Source organism: Lepus europaeus, unplaced genomic scaffold, assembly GCF_033115175.1.
Source record: "Lepus europaeus isolate LE1 unplaced genomic scaffold, mLepTim1.pri SCAFFOLD_559, whole genome shotgun sequence".
NCBI lineage: Eukaryota > Metazoa > Chordata > Mammalia > Lagomorpha > Leporidae > Lepus > Lepus europaeus.
In genome coordinates this window covers 19,527-34,044 of record NW_026909438.1, presented here as the reverse complement: position 1 = coordinate 34,044, position 14,518 = coordinate 19,527, and the positions used below count along the sequence as shown (strand labels likewise).

The 14,518-nt window shown below is 73.0% G+C and overlaps 3 protein-coding genes across 3 annotated transcripts; 2 read left to right on the top strand and 1 right to left on the bottom strand.

Annotated features, from left to right (window-relative positions):
* The first annotated feature begins 688 nt into the window (after nt 1-688).
* Nucleotides 689-4,108, top strand: GNG13 (G protein subunit gamma 13). Its single transcript, XM_062185634.1, has 3 exons — nt 689-743; nt 3,520-3,651; nt 3,964-4,108. Exons 2-3 carry the CDS (start codon nt 3,554-3,556, stop codon nt 4,067-4,069), a joined length of 204 nt encoding a protein of 67 aa, XP_062041618.1. The 5' UTR covers nt 689-743; nt 3,520-3,553; the 3' UTR covers nt 4,070-4,108.
* CHTF18 (chromosome transmission fidelity factor 18) lies at nt 4,074-9,469 on the bottom strand (the record flags this gene model as incomplete). The annotated part of the gene is made up of 19 exons (XM_062185635.1): nt 4,074-4,293; nt 4,369-4,423; nt 4,587-4,685; nt 4,760-4,910; nt 5,131-5,261; nt 5,339-5,488; nt 5,556-5,780; nt 6,100-6,247; nt 6,618-6,745; nt 6,818-6,916; nt 7,086-7,179; nt 7,261-7,388; nt 7,475-7,598; nt 7,706-7,803; nt 8,110-8,304; nt 8,585-8,720; nt 8,829-8,881; nt 8,957-9,049; nt 9,329-9,469. Coding segments are annotated over 19 exons (2,385 nt in total), but the record flags the coding sequence as incomplete, so codon positions are not given.
* A 997-nt stretch (nt 9,470-10,466) lies between these two features.
* On the top strand, nt 10,467-12,208 carry RPUSD1 (RNA pseudouridine synthase domain containing 1). The gene is made up of 6 exons (XM_062185633.1): nt 10,467-10,550; nt 10,828-11,014; nt 11,086-11,209; nt 11,375-11,477; nt 11,575-11,676; nt 11,790-12,208. Exons 2-6 carry the CDS (start codon nt 10,833-10,835, stop codon nt 12,203-12,205), a joined length of 927 nt encoding a protein of 308 aa, XP_062041617.1. The 5' UTR covers nt 10,467-10,550; nt 10,828-10,832; the 3' UTR covers nt 12,206-12,208.
* Nucleotides 12,209-14,518: the final 2,310 nt, after the last annotated feature.

The window sequence follows — 14,518 nt, the reverse complement described above, 5'->3', positions numbered from 1 at the left end:
CGGGTCCTTCCGTGACGCCGCGGGGCGGGCAGAGTTGCAGAAGGGATAAGAACACGCGCAAGGCTTGGAACTGGGCCAAACCGGGGTTCCGGCCATCCATCAGGCCACCTGTCTCGCACCGTGTTCGTACTTTACGTACTTTACGCGTGAGGCCCGCGGCCCCAGACCGCAGCACCGGGGCTCGAAATGCCCACGTGAGTCTCGTGACCAGTGCCCGACCCAAATATGGCCCCCGGACCCCGCTGCCCGCTCCCAAGATGGCGTCTCGGCGCGCTGACGTCACGGGGCGGTTCCTCGGGCCGCCCCGCCCTCTGCGCCTGCCTCCCGGAAGCGACGCCCAAGGTGGACTTTGACGCGGAGGGGCGCCGGGCGCCCTTCCCGCTGCTCCCGCCTCCGGCCTCGGGTGCGTCCCGGAGCCTGGTGAAATCCCGGGGCCGCACCTCGGGCCCTGCTAGCTGCAGGCCACCGGCGGCTCCAGGGCTCGGGCCCCGCGCCCACGTGGGACACCTGGTGGAGCTGCTGGCCCCAGGCTGCAGCCTGGCCCGGCCGCTGCATCGCAGGCACCTGGGGGAGACCCGCGCACGGCCTCCACCCCTGCTTCTCCGTAGCTGAAGCGGCCGCCCGCTCCGCGCTCTGCACTTGTAGACCCCAGAGCCCGAGTGACCGCCGAAAACCCTCCCAGGCCGTCTCGTCCCCGTTCGCCGTGGCGAAACGCAGCCCCCGTGTTTGCCTCTGCGGGCTTGGTCAGTGCCACCACATGGGAACGGGGACCCGCGAGCACCGCCCACCAGGGGCCGGGCCAGCTCCCTCCACCGCGGTCAGCCCAGGGTGGGCAGCAGGGACTTCCTGGCCACCCCCCAGGGGCCCCGAGACAAAGGACCCTGGAGAGGCCATGGTCCGGGATGTTTTGGACAGAGCCCAGGCCCGTGTGCTTCCCGCAGGCCGGGCTGGGGGGTTGGACCCCAGGCCAGAGGCCCCGCTAGTGACCTGATTACACGCAGCCTCAGTGGTCAGCCAGCGAGGGGTCCCTGCCGCGACAGGCACGGACAGCGCACCCCCCAGGCCTCCCTCTGGGCCTGGGCATGTTGGGGGGTCCAGCCCAGCCTGGCTGGGAAGTGAGAGGCCCCCACTGTGGACACGTGGTCTCAGCCCTTGGCGAGCTGCGGCCATGACTATGAGCCGTGCCACCGGGGCAGAGGGACCAGGTCCCACCCTGGAGCTGGTGCAGCCACTGCCCCAAGGGTCCCCACCCGCCCGGGGCAGGTTCACCCACGGCTGTGTCACAGCCCAAATGTCCAGTGGTCCCAGGGCCAACCCCCCCACACCATGTCCTGGCCACCTGGGGAGGGGACAGCACGCTGGACAGTCCGCACACTGCCCAGGTGCCCCATGGACCCACCCAAGAAACAGATGCTGCTGCCACCCCCGGACCAGAGGCACCTGCACGTCCTGCCCCTCAGCTGCTCTCTGCCCAGGGCAGTGTCCACCCCCACCCGCTGGAGGGGCTGCCATCTGCTTGAGGTCGCTGTAAGCTCCCCACCCCCTAAATCCATACAAAAATAATCCCTGCTCTCCCTGATGTGCCCCAGTTCCAGAAGTGCGTCCTGATCCATCAGGCCCCGGGAGGCAGGGTGACCCCATTCCACAGCCTCACTGCAGGGGACAGGGGCTCAAGGCCGCCCCAGAGCCCCCGGGGTGGGCTGCACGGCATCACCACTGGGAGCTTGGCGCTGCCCCCCGAGGCTCCTGTTGCTGCCTGGGGCCCCCAGCCAGGATACAGCCTCGTATATGCATCCCCCGGGGCCCCGTGGGCAGGAGGGGAGGGGCGTGGGGAGAGGGGGCCTGCCCACAGACCAGCCTGGGCCCTCAGCTCTGGGTGGGCACTGACGTGGAGCCCCAGAGCCCCCAAGGCTTCCAGCCACAGCTCGCTCACACTGACAGCAGACCCAGCAGCTTGCCCACACCCCCCGGCACACAGGTACCTGCCCTTGGGGCGGCTGCCCAGCTCCCCAGCCCAGCCCAGCCCAGCCCCGGGACTGGAGCACGAGGCTGGGACAGGGAGCCACACACCCAGCAAGGCCTCCTGGCCCAAGATGCCCGTCACTGGACATCACAGACCTCCCACATCCTGTCAGCTGCAGAGGCCACAGACACGGATCCTGACCCCGTCCCTGGTCTCCGAGGTGGCCAAGGAGGCGCTCGATGCCACCCAGGAAGCCCCTCACCCCTCACCCTGGCTAAGACCTGGCCCCACTGGGCTGCATGTCCCATCAGAGGTTGGCAGCGTGCCCAGCTGAGCCATGGGGCGGTGCCAGGGCCCCAGGTGGCAGGAGTGGGCGGGGCACCTGCCAGGGCTCTGCCTGCCTGGCCGGCCAGTCGGTGCGCACACTCAGCCACCGCCGCCCCCTCGCCGCGCCAGCTCGTCCTCTTTGCTCTCTGTCACTGTCCAAGGTAAGGTGCTGAGAAGGAAGTGGGGACTGGGGACCCCCCACTTACCCAGCCCAGTCCACAGGGCGGAGGGGAGCTGCCCTGTGTGTGGGAGCCGGCCGGTCCCTGCGCCGCACACCGTCCAGCAGTGCCCGCCGCGCCCTGTGCGTCCGCGGGGCGCCTGCAGGGCTCCAGCAGCAGCGGCTGCTCGCAGGCAGGGCTGGGGCTACAGACGAGGTCCCCCGCCCGCGTGGCTGTCCAGACTAGACGGCTGCCCAGAGCGCTGGGACTCGAGTCTGCGCGACCCCGCGTGCTGCCCATCACCCCCCAGGAACCTGTGCCTCTCCCCAGGCCGCTCACCCCGCTGACCCCTCGGCCGGCTCCCGCATGACCAGATCCCGGGCCCTCCCCTGAGAACCTTGCAGGAGAGGAGCCCCTTCCCAGCCCGGATGCCCCTCCCAACGCGGTGCCAGCGCCTGCAGCCCCTGCCCACCTCCCAGAGGACAGAAAACCGGTCCCCCACTTCCCGGGGGACTGGAGCAAGGGTTGCGCTACAGCAGGGGTCCCCCGGGGCCCCTCAGCCCCGCCCTGCCACTTGACCCCGTTGTGTTCGGGTGTTCCAGGAGACACTGGCACCCGGGCTACCCACAGCCCAGGTCCTGGACTGCCCAGTGTCCCCAGGGTCCTCAATGGCACAGCCCAGTCCACCCTCCCCCATGCAAATTGCAGCCAAATCCTCCCGGCCCCAGGATCCACCAGCCCTGGGTGGGGGCGGGGCTCTGCCCAGATGCAAATCAGACAGTCAGCTGGTCCCCTCCTCAGCCAGGGTGGGAAGTGGGACCCCGACTGGGGGAGGGGCTCGGGGAGCTCCCCTGCAATCCAGCCGCAGGATGGAAAGTTCCCACTGTGCTAATTAGCCCCGGGGGCAGCGGCGGCCTGCGGGACTCCCAGGAGTCTGCCTGGCCGCTCTGCTCCGGCTGTGGGCAGGGGCGGCCTAGCCCCCAGCCTCTGCGGTTCTTTTGTGCTGGGCGCGCGGGCGGGAGGGGCACCTCCAGCAGCCCCTGGCTCCGTTGCCTCTCCCACGCCCCCCAGCTCCAGGCTGGCCGCCGCGGAAGCCCCCGACGCCATGGAGGAGTGGGACGTGCCCCAGATGCAGAAGGAGGTGGAGAGCCTCAAGCACCAGCTGGCCTTCAAGCGGGAGATGTCCTCCAAGACCATCCCCGAGTGCGTGCCCACGCTGCCCCGTGCACCCCGAGGGAGGGCCCACGGTGCCCCGCACGCCCCGAGGGAGGGCCCATGGTGGCCACGCCCCGTGCACCCCGAGGGAGGGCCCACGGTGCCCCGCCTGCCCCGAGGGAGGGCCCACGGTGGCCACGCCCCGCCCACCCCAAGGGAGGGCCCATGGTGGCCACGCCCCACCCACCCGAGAGAGGGCCCACGCTGGCCACGCCCCGTGCACTGAGCCAGGACCACAGCCCTGGGACGGGCAGGCGCCCCCAGGGCGGAGCCACCGCTCACCCAGCCCCGCCCCTGCAGGCTCCTCAAGTGGATCGAGGACGGGGTCCCCAAGGACCCCTTCCTGAACCCCGACCTGATGAAGAGCAACCCCTGGGTGGAGAAGGGCAAGTGCACCATCCTGTGAGCCGGGACCGCGCCGCGCGGCTTTTATAAAGGCAGCGGAAGCACCGCTCTCGTCCGTTCTCTGGGGGCAGGGGGGCGGGGGGCGGGGCTACAGCAGGTCCCGGATGTGCAGGCTGCGCCGCACGGCGTTGGAGACGCCCTCGTTGAAGCGGAACCAGACCTGGCTCCTGCCCACCGCGGTGCCCATGCGCCACTCAGCCGCGTCCTTATCGGGGGCCTCGTTCTCTGTGGGAGCCACGGGGACACGTGGTCATTTCGGGCCCGGCCCCACTCCCCGCGCCCGCCACGGCCCCCACACACCTGCACCTGCTGCCGCGCTCCTGACCACCACGCGTCCGAAGAAGTCCCTCTCGGGCTGAAGGGGGAGGGCCGGTGAGGCTGCTGGACAGAGCCCGCCCCCGCCCCGCCCACGGCAGGCCCTCCCCTGGGGAGACCAGGCCCCGCCCCCGCCCCGCCCTGCACAAGGCAAGCCCTCCCCTGGGGAGACCAGGCCCCGCCCCCCGCCCCCCACCCCGCACCTGCTCCTCGGGGATCGCCCTCCTCGTGGGCTGCAGCTGCTCGCGGGGGGCGGGGCGCGGCAGCCCTCTCTCCCCACTCCCCGGAGGACCCCCGTCCACCTGCAGGAAGAGGGTTAGGTGAGGGCTGCTGACAGGACTTCCTGTCCACCCCCACGTGTCCGGGGGGGGCTCACCAGGGGGCTGCTGCTGTCGGCGGCCCGGGCCGAGGCCTCGGCCCTGCGCATCTTCTCCACCTCGATCTCGCGGGCGATGAGCTGCTTGGCCTGGTAGGTGAGGGGCTTGCGGGCCGGCAGCTCGGGGAAGCGGCACACCTCCTCCACGTTCCTGCCCAGGGCACCGGTCAGCACGCGGCACCTCAGCCCACGCGCCCTCCCTCGACACTGCAGGGGTGAGGCCTGGGCGGTGGGGCTCAGTGTCCCTGCCTGCGCACGGGGACCATGGTGGAGCCCCACCCCCAACCGCCCACCGCCCGCCCAGGGCTGGTGAGCGGCGGGCCGGAGGGCAGCAGTGACCACGCCCCAGCCCCCCAGGGGCGGGCACTCACGGCTCCAGCCTGTAGACGTACTGCCCGTCGGCCGTGCGCTCCTGGCGGTAGGTGAGGCTGTAGGCGAGCATGGTGCCCACCAGGCTGGACAGCTGCTGCTTCTCGCGGGCGCTGTACAGCTGTGTGCTCACCTGGCGGGCGGGCAGGGCGGGCTGAGCAGGCCCCGGAGCGCGCCCCAGGGGAGCCCCCCCCCCCGCGTGGCACTCACGGGGCGCAGCTTAGGCGTGAGGATGTCCAGGAGCAGGCAGAGGGCGTCCAGGACCAGGGCCTGGGGCGCGGCCCGGCTGCGGGTGGCTGGGGCGATGCCGGACACCAGCGTCTGGATCAGGTTCCTCATCTGGGTCGTCCGGCTCTGGGCCTAGGGCAGAGGGTGAGGCAGCCCCGGCCCCAGCACCTCCGGGCCGGCGGGGGCGGGGGCGGCGTACCTCGTGCTGGCTGCTGGGGAACACGATCCGCGGCACGTGGCTGGCGGCCAGCAGCACGTGGAAGGCCACGGGCAGGAAGGGGGGGTAGCGCAGCAGCTGGAAGTTCTGGCTGTGGTGGGCGGCCCGGCCCAGCAGGTCGTCGAAGGCCAGCCAGTCCAGGGCGGCGCACACCGTGCCCAGGCTGGAGTCCCGCAGGCGCAGGCGCAGGAAGTTCTCGAACAGCCCCTGCGGGCCGCGGGCGGCAGTGAGGCCTGGGCCTCCCCCGACACAGCCGGAGCGGTCCCCGGGGACAGCCACAGAGTAGCCCAGGGCCCGCCGGAGCCCCCCCAGGCCCCCTTCCATGAGGTGGATCCCCGGATCCCCCGCTTCTAATCCAAAGCCGCTCAGTCGCGAGGCTGCTTAAGCTGGGCTTTCCGGGGGCCAAGGCTTCGCCACTGCCCGGCCAGAAGTGCACGTGCCCCATGCTGGACGCGCAGCCCCCGGACCAGGCCCCGCGGCAGCCGCGCCGGGCCACCCGCACCCTCCGGCGGCAGCCGGGCAGTACCTGCACCACCTTCTCGTGCTCGCCCGCGGAGGTGGCGATGTGCAGGACGCGGTGGAATCGCTGTGAGGCCATGGGCAGGGCGCCAGCGTCCCCCTCGCCCAGCAGGAGCCCGAGGGCCGGCAGCGTGGGATCCTGACCCACATGGCGCCTGCGGGGCAGAGGGGCCCGGAGCTGCCACGCGGTGGTATCTGCACACCCCCCCCACGCTCGGGGCTGCCCGCCCAGACCCCTGGAAAGCCCCCAAGCTGAGGGCCGAGGCTTGCGGGGCGCTGGGCTGGGGGCTATCGTGGGGGCACCGTGCCCAAGGGCCCCAGGAGCCAGCAGGCAGACCCGTGTGTCCCAGCGTGGGGGCACAGGGAGAGTGGCAGGGCAGGCCCGTCCCCCGCCCGCTAGGGGCCCACAGGGCTGCCAGAGCCTGACCCCGGTCACAAGGCCACACAGCCGAAGACAAAGCTGGAGGCCGGGCCAGCTCCGGGGCAGCTCTGGGTCTCCCGTGGCTCCTGGCCCCCGCTGCCTACCTCTGGGCGCGGGGCAGCTGGAAGACCTCCTGCCACACCGAGAACAGCCCTTTGCGCTGGTCCTTGAGGCCGACGTGGGTGGTCTGCACGGCCCGCACGCTCAGCTCTTGGCCCCGCCCGTGCAGGAACTGGACAGGGGGTGAGAGGGTGAGAGGCTGCCGGCCCTGCCGCCCGCTCAGCCCTCCCACGGCCCCACCCACCTGCAGCGTGTTGATGCAGGCCCGGATGTCGTTGTCCGTCTTCTCACAGAGAGCAGCCAGCGCGCCCACGTCAGCGCGCATGCCCTGCCACACACAGATCTGAGGGGGGAGGGGGCTGCTGAGGCCCAGCCCCCGGCCCCACACGCACCCATGGCCACTGGCAGGCAGCCCTGGCCGGGAAGCGCCCACCCCCAAAGCCCAGCCCGGTCAGTCACCACAGCCCGGCCCGCCGCTGGGGACGGAGGTGGCACAGGGGCCCCCGCCTGACCTCCTGCAGCCGCTGCACCAGCCGGGCGGGCAGAGTCGGGGGGACGTGCAGCAGGAGTGCCTGCTGCTTCAGCTGCCGCAGGGCCGGCGCAAACCTGCAGGAGGGCAAGGTGGGCAGTGCCCAGGCGAGGACGGAGGCCGGGCCCCCGCCCCGTGACGGGACAGCCCCCACTCACGGGTCATTGCAGATACAGATGACGGGCCGGAGCAATGGGCCGCCCTCGCCTCTGCGCTGCCGGCCCCCCGGCCCCGGCTCCTGAGGGCCCTTGCGGTTCAGCACGCTCAGCAGGACGCTGACGGCGGCCTTCCGGGAGGGGAGAGGGGAGAGGGCCCAGGTCAGCGGGGCCCGGGGCCGCCCAGCCCGCTACCCCGGACGCCCAGGAGCCCCACCGTGGGCGCCCCGTCGATCTCGTCGATGACCAGGCAGTTGGGCCGCCCGCCGGCCCCCAGCACCGACTCCATCTGCGTGGCGGCCTCGATGCGGGTCCGGAAGGCCTCGGGGCTGCGATCGTCGCTGAAGAGGGGCCCGGGGCAGGGTCTCAGGCTCCGAGAGCCGGAGCCTAAGCCCCGCCCCCGGCCCCGCGATAGGAGACGGGAGAGCCGGGCTGGCCCCTCGCTCACCTGGCGTTCATCTCCACCACGCAGTACCCAGCGTGCCGAGCGATCACGTGCGCCAGCGTGGTCTTGCCCAGCCCCGGGGGCCCACACAGCAAGGCCACCTGTAGCCGAAGCAGGCGAGGCAGCCGCTCTGACCACACAGCCTCCGCCAAGCCCGGCCAGCACCTGGCCTGGCCCCGGCCTGGCTGCTCCCTGGACCCCACCACACCAGAAACGCTTCCCAGGCACCCGAGAGGGACAGAGCTAGCACCCACGAGACCACCCCAGAAACTGCCCTGCCCGCTGGGGCCATGGCAGAGCCCTCCAGGGGCGCAGCTCCACCCAGCTCACCAGAACCGACTCCGGTTCCGACCGAGCTGGCGGCACTGCGCGGGGAGACCCTCGTGCCCCCTGGGCCGCCGGCGCACCTTCTGCCGGGGCCTCTGGCTCCCGTCCAGCTCAGCCTCCAGCATGGCCTCCAGCATCCACTTGCCGGGCGCTGGGGCCTCCCTGCCGGCCCTGACCGGCTCCACGCTGGGCCTGGGCTTCCGCAGGGGCCTGTCGCGGCCGAACACGACCGCGTCCCAGAGCTTCAGCCACTTGAGGAGGCAGCGGTTGGTGAACTGTGGAGGGCGAGGACAGGCCTGGGGGGACCACTGGGCGGCACAGCAGCCAGGGCCCTGCTGCGGACCCAGCCCACAGGGATGGGCCGAAGGCCACCTCCAGCCACCTGCCCGCAAGCGGCAAGATGGGACTCCAACCAAACCCCGTCCCCACGGCCTGGCCCTCCCCAGGGACATCCAAGGGCCAGCTGCTCTGTGGGCTGGAGGACACGGCCCCCACACTGGCCCCTGCAGCCCAGCGGGAGCCCGGGACCCCGCCTCCCCCGGGTCACGCTCTCACGTCATCACTGAGCAGCTCCCGGTAGCACCGCGGCGCGAACTCGTCCACCCACAAGCGGTGCTGGGCGTCCTGGCCGGCGGCCGGCCGTTCCTCAGGGGCTCCGGCAGGCTGTGCCTCCCCGTCCTCGGGCCGCAGGCTGGAGGGCAGGGCGTCCTGAGCCGCGGGCCTCGGCCCCGCGGGGACGCAGGCGGAGGCTCGGTCTAGGAAGCAGTGAGGGTCCTGGGGGAGCCCGGCCCCCGGTCACCTGTGCAGGGCGTCCGAGAGCTGCTGGGCCTCCTGGAGTACCCGCTGTCGCCTCTGCGCACACAGACGGCGAGCGGTCAGCACAGCCCCGGCGCCCAGCACCGCCCCCCCCCGGCCCTGCGCCCCCACCTCGCTGTCCACTTGCTCCTTCAGGGAGGTGAGGGGCACACCCAGCAGGTCCAGCCGGCCTCCACCTCGCCACCGCACGTCCAGGAGAGGGCTCTGCGGGCAGGCAGCAGGGTGGTCCCGAGTTCCCCTCCCGGCCACGGGGCCAGGCAGCACCCCCGCCCCGCCACCCACCCACCAGGGGAGGTAGAGGGGAGCCGGCCTGGTGAGGCAGGGACGCCAGGGAAGGCGAGGACCCCACGGGCAGGGCCCAAGGAGGGAGTGGCGGGGAGAGGGAGCCGAGGTGGAGATGGGGAGGAGATGGGGGCCCAGGGCCCTCTCCGGGTGGCACTGACCTCCCCGCCTGCAGGGAGGCCCCCCCCAGCGCCCACGCACCTGCAGCCCCGTGCCTGCGGGGTCCTCGCGCAGCACCAGGAAGGCCCGGTCGCCGCCCGTGGAGGTCACGTGGACGTAGTCCTCCAGCACCGGGGGCCGCCGCAACACGCGCCGGCGAGGGGCCGCGGCCGCCGCGCCCCAGGGCCTGGAAGGGGCCGCAGTGGACCTCAGGGGCTGCCGCTCCCGCGCGCGGCCCCCGGGGCAGGTGGGTGGGGCTCCCGCGCCCCCGGCACGCACCCGTCGCCCCGCGGCTCGGCGGGGACCTCGGGGCTCGGCGGCGGGGTGATGTCCCCCGGCGGGGAGTCGGCGGGCGGCGGCTCCTCCACGTCCTCCCCGAAGCTCAGCCTCTTGGCCGCCTGCAGCCGCGGCCGCCGGACCTCGGGAGCTGCGGAGACCGGCAGAAGGGAGGCCCCCGCCCCGCCCCCCGCCCCGCGCCCCGCGCCGCCCCGCGCCCCCGGCCCCGGCCCCGGCCCGGACGTACTGGGGGGCTGCTCGCTGCCGACGTCGGCCTCCAGCGGCCGCTTCCTGGCCCGGGCCGGGCGGGCCGGGGCCGCCTCTCCTCCGGCCACGGCCTCCTCGAAGGTCGGCGGGGCCCGCGGCGTCGGGGGGCGCGGGCGCGCGGAGGTCCCTGCGGGCGGGAGCGTCACCGCGCCGCCCCGGGCCGCCCGCCGCCCGCCGCCCGCCGCCGGACCTCCGCGCGCCCACCTTCCAGCTCGGCCAGCACCTCGAGCTCGGCCGCGAACTGGCTGTCGAAGTCGTCCTCGACCCCGTACAGCTCCTGCTCGTAGTCCTCCATGGCGGCCGCGCTCCGAACCTCCCGCCCGCCGCCGCCGCCGCCGCCGGCCCTCACGCAGCGGCGCTCGCCATTGGCCAGCGGCTGGGGGCGGGACCGGGGCGGGGCCCAGCCACACAGCGCGAGAGTCGGAGCCGCGGGCGGCCGCCATTGGCTCTCTTTGCCGCCGGTCTGCGACGGGGCGGGGCGTGGACGGGGAGGAGATGGGCCCGGGAGCGCAGGCCGCGCAGGAGTCGGAGCGGCGCCCGGCGGCCGCTCGCCATTGGCCGGCACGGCCGTCACTCCCCGGCGGGGCGGGCCGGCTGCGCGCGCGCCGGCGGGGCTCCGGTGCTGCTCCGTGGCCCGGGCGGCGGCTGCTGGTGGCTTGGGTCTCGGGACGCGGGGGCTGCGGAGCGACATCGGGGCCCGGACGGCGCCGTCCGGCTGCAGGTCGGTGCTGGGGTGGGCGGGCGCGGGAGGGCTCGGAACCGGGGTCCGCCGGGACCCGGCCTGTGCCAGTCCTCGCGCGCGGGCGGGCGGGCGGCGAGAGAGGAGCCTGCGTGTCGTGGGGCGGGGGGCGGCGAGTGGGAGCCCGCGCCGTGGGATCGGCGCCGTCCCGGGCGTCGCCCGTGCGGGCGGGGCGGGAGCGGTCCGAGATGCAGCGTGGGCGGCCTCGGAGCGGAGCCCTGGGTGCAGACGACGCCCCCGCCCGCCCGCCCGCCCGCAGGCGCCATGGAGCCGGGCAGCGTGGAGAACCTGTCCGTGGTGTACCAGAGCCGCGACTTCCTGGTGGTGAACAAGCGCTGGGACCTGCGCATCGACAGCCGGACCTGGCGGGAGACGCCGACCCTGCAGGAGCAGCTGCGGCACCGCTTCCCCGAGCTGGCCGACCCCGACACCTGCTACGGGTTCAGGTGCGCGGGTCTGGGCGCGGGGGAGGGGCTCGCGCCGGGACCCTGCCACCCCCGACCGTGTCCCCCCGCAGGCTCTGCCACCAGCTGGACTTCTCCACCAGCGGGGCGCTGTGCGTGGCCCTGAACAAGGCGGCCGCCGGCAGCGCCTACAGGTGCTTCAAGGAGCGGCGCGTCACCAAAGCTTACCTGGCTCTGGTGAGGCACGGCCGGTCCCGGGGCGGGGGGTGCTCGGGACCACAGGCCCACCCCAGCAGCCCCGGGCCGTCCCGCTGCTCCACGGGACGATCCTGGCATCGGCACATGGGGCTGCAGGGGCAGAGGGCCGGCTGGAAGAGCTGGCCGACTCCCTCTGCCTGGCAGGTGCGGGGCCACGTCCAGGAGCGCCGGGTGACCATCAGCCACGCCGTCGGCAGGAACAGCACGGAGGGCCGGGCCCACACCATGTGCATCGAGGGCACACAGGGTACACGGCCGGGGCTGGGGTCCTGGGGCGGCGCCCGGGGGACTCACACGGTGATGGGAGCCCGGCGTGGGTGCCTCATGCCTGCTCCCCGCCCCAGGGTGCGAGAACCCCAAGCCGAGCCTCACGGAGCTGGTGGTGCTGGAACACGGGTCGTACCGGGGGGACCCCGTCTCCAAAGTGCTGCTGAAGCCACTGACAGGTGCGTGCGGGAAGGGAAGCCGAGCACCAGGCTGGCGGGGTCTCTGGCGGGGACGTGAGCCGGGTGCTCTCGGAGCAGCTGCTGCCGCAGCCTGACGCCACCCCTGCCCGCAGGCCGGACGCACCAGCTGCGGGTGCACTGCAGCGCCCTGGGCCACCCCATCGTGGGGGACCTGACCTACGGGCTGGCCTCGGGCCGGGAGGACCAGCCCTTCCGCATGATGCTGCACGCCTTCTACCTGCGCATCCCCACGCGGGCCGAGCGCGTGGAGGCCTGCACGCCGGACCCCTTCCTGCCCACCCTCGACGCCTGCTGGAGCCCCCACACCCTGCTGCAGCCCCTCGACCAGCTCGCCCAGGCCCTGCAGGCCGCCCCCGACCCTGAGCCTACAGACAGGGCCCCCCAATCCTGCAGCCCCTCGGGACCCCTGCCTGGGCCGGGTCGGCCCCCACCGCCCCCAGAGACTGAGGCACAGCGGGCCTCCTGCCTGCAGTGGCTGTCAGAGTGGTCGCTGGAGCCAGGCCACTGAGCCGTGGGCCGGAGTGCTGTGCCACAGAGCCCAAGGCCCGGCCCTCCAGTGACGTTGCTCCTGGGCAGCAGCCAGGCCTCAGGAGGGCCTGGGGGCCCGCAGGGGGTGAGGACGATGCACTCTGGCTTGGGGCCGATGCCGGGTCCCCGGGGGCGTCTAGCCAAGAGGCTGGGCCAGGATCTGGCCAGTGTGCCCCAGGGTGGGCTCCCAGGTGGCTGTGGCCCCCATGGAGGGGCTGAGAAGTGTCCTGGCCACCTCCTTGGCTGTGGCCTGAGGCCCGCAAGATTCCAGCAGCTCTGTCCACACTGCTCAGGTCATCCAGCCTGGCCAGCCCCCCGCATGGCCCTGTCCCATGCCCGGCTGGGGTCTGGGCCCATCTGGCCCACCTCGTGCCTTCGCTTCTGCTGGCCGCCTCCCCCAAGCCTCCTCTAGTGGACGATGAGCTTTGCGCCAGGACGAGGCAGTGGCCAGGGAGCCCTGGCCGCACCACGTGGTCCTCCAGCCTCGACTGCCACGTCTCCTGGGGGCTGCTGGCCACAGCGCCCACCATGTCGCACCCGCCTGGCCCCATACAGCCAACGGGGCCATTCTCAGCTCAGAGCCACGCCCCTCTTCCCCACAGCTTGACCACGCCTCCCTGCAGGCCCAGCTCTGCAGAACTGGAATAAACGCTCTGACCAGCCCTGAGACGACCATGGCTGCATCTGGTGGGTTCGGGCACAGGTCTGGACACACAGCCCCTTCCAGTTCCCCTCCCTGTGGCCACGAGCAGCGCACGGCCTGGATCGAGGGCCTTGGGGCACCCAGCTGGTCCGAGCAGGGTTCCTCAGAGAACTACCTCACGTGTCTGTCTGGAGGTGTCACCCCACCAGCCTGAGGTCACAGCCTGGGCCTGGCCAGGGCCCTGCCCACTGTGGGACACAAACCCCAGAATGACTGACTGCAGGGGGGGCAGGGGCCGCTGCCCCCAAGGCCCTGAGCGCCTGCAGAGGCAGTGGCTGGAGCCAGTGGGGAGGCCGTGCAGCCCCAGCCCCAGCCCTGGGTCGGCACTGACCGCAGGCAGCTTTGCTGACCTGCCCGTCTTTGGAGGACACGTGGCTCCTTCCAGGCTGACGCCCAGTGCACGTCCCCTCTTGCTGAGCCCCATCCACGCCCCATCCTGTGCCAGCCATTCCTGTGGGCCTCACTCCCCACCGTGTCTGGCAGGCCTGGCCCTCAATGGGCACCCAGCAGCCGTGCAGGACCAGGGGATGTCCCTAGAGGCCCCATGGCCCCTCCAACCTCCACCTCTGCTGGACGTGCCCCCCACACGCCTGCAGTGGCCCCCGAGGGGATGCGCCCAGCTGCTTGCCACACCTGCCAGGGCTGAGCCACCCCATCTCCCTCCCTGTGCGGGGCCTCTCCTGTCCCCTGGCCCCCGAGGGGACGCGCCCAGCGGCCTGCCACACCTGCCGGGACTGAGCCACCCCACCTCCCTCCCTGTGAGGGGCCTCTCCTGTCCCCTGGCCCCGAGGGGACGCGCCCAGCGGCCTGCCACACCTGCCAGGGCTGAGCCACCCCACCTCCCTCCCTGTGCGGGGCCTCTCCTGTCCCTGGCCCCCGAGGGGATGCGCCCAGCGGCCTGCCACACCTCCAGGGCTGAGCCACCCCACCTCCCTCCCCTGTGCGGGGCCTCTCCTGTCCCCTGGCCCCCGAGGGACGCGCCCAGCGGCCTGCCACACCTGCCGGGGCTGAGCCACCCCACCCCGCTCCATGTACGGGGCCTCTCCTGTCCCCAGGAAGTTGGGCCACGTGCTGGGAGGGGAGGGAACGAGAAGCCATTCTCATAGCTGGGATGGAGAAGGCCTTTCTTCGAGTTGCCTCAGAGTCTACCGTGAGGTCAGCGAATTCCCCCAGGAGTCCCCCAGCTAGAGCAGGGATGGAGCCAGCATGTCCCCCACTGCTGCCACGCAGCCCAGGCACTGCAAGTGAAGCCCACGCCCTCCCAGGGCAGCACCAGGTCCGCTGGGAAGCTGGCGCCCGGGCAGCAGGGTAGCCACGGCCAGCCGAGGGGCAGCCGCTGGACACAACGGCCTGGCACAGGGTTGGGATGAGCCCACAGAGTAAGGCACAGGCCAGCGGGGGGATGGACAGCCAAAAGGCCGGCGAGCTGGAGGAAGGGTGGGGTGTCTCCCCCTCCCAGGACCTGAAAAATCCCTGGACCACTGCCCACCCTCCGCTCCCTCCAGGCTAAGGGGAGGGCTGGACAAGCTTCCGGGCTCTGGGGGCCCCGGGCAGGGGTCTGCAGCCCCCAGCCTCGGTGTCCTCGCCTGC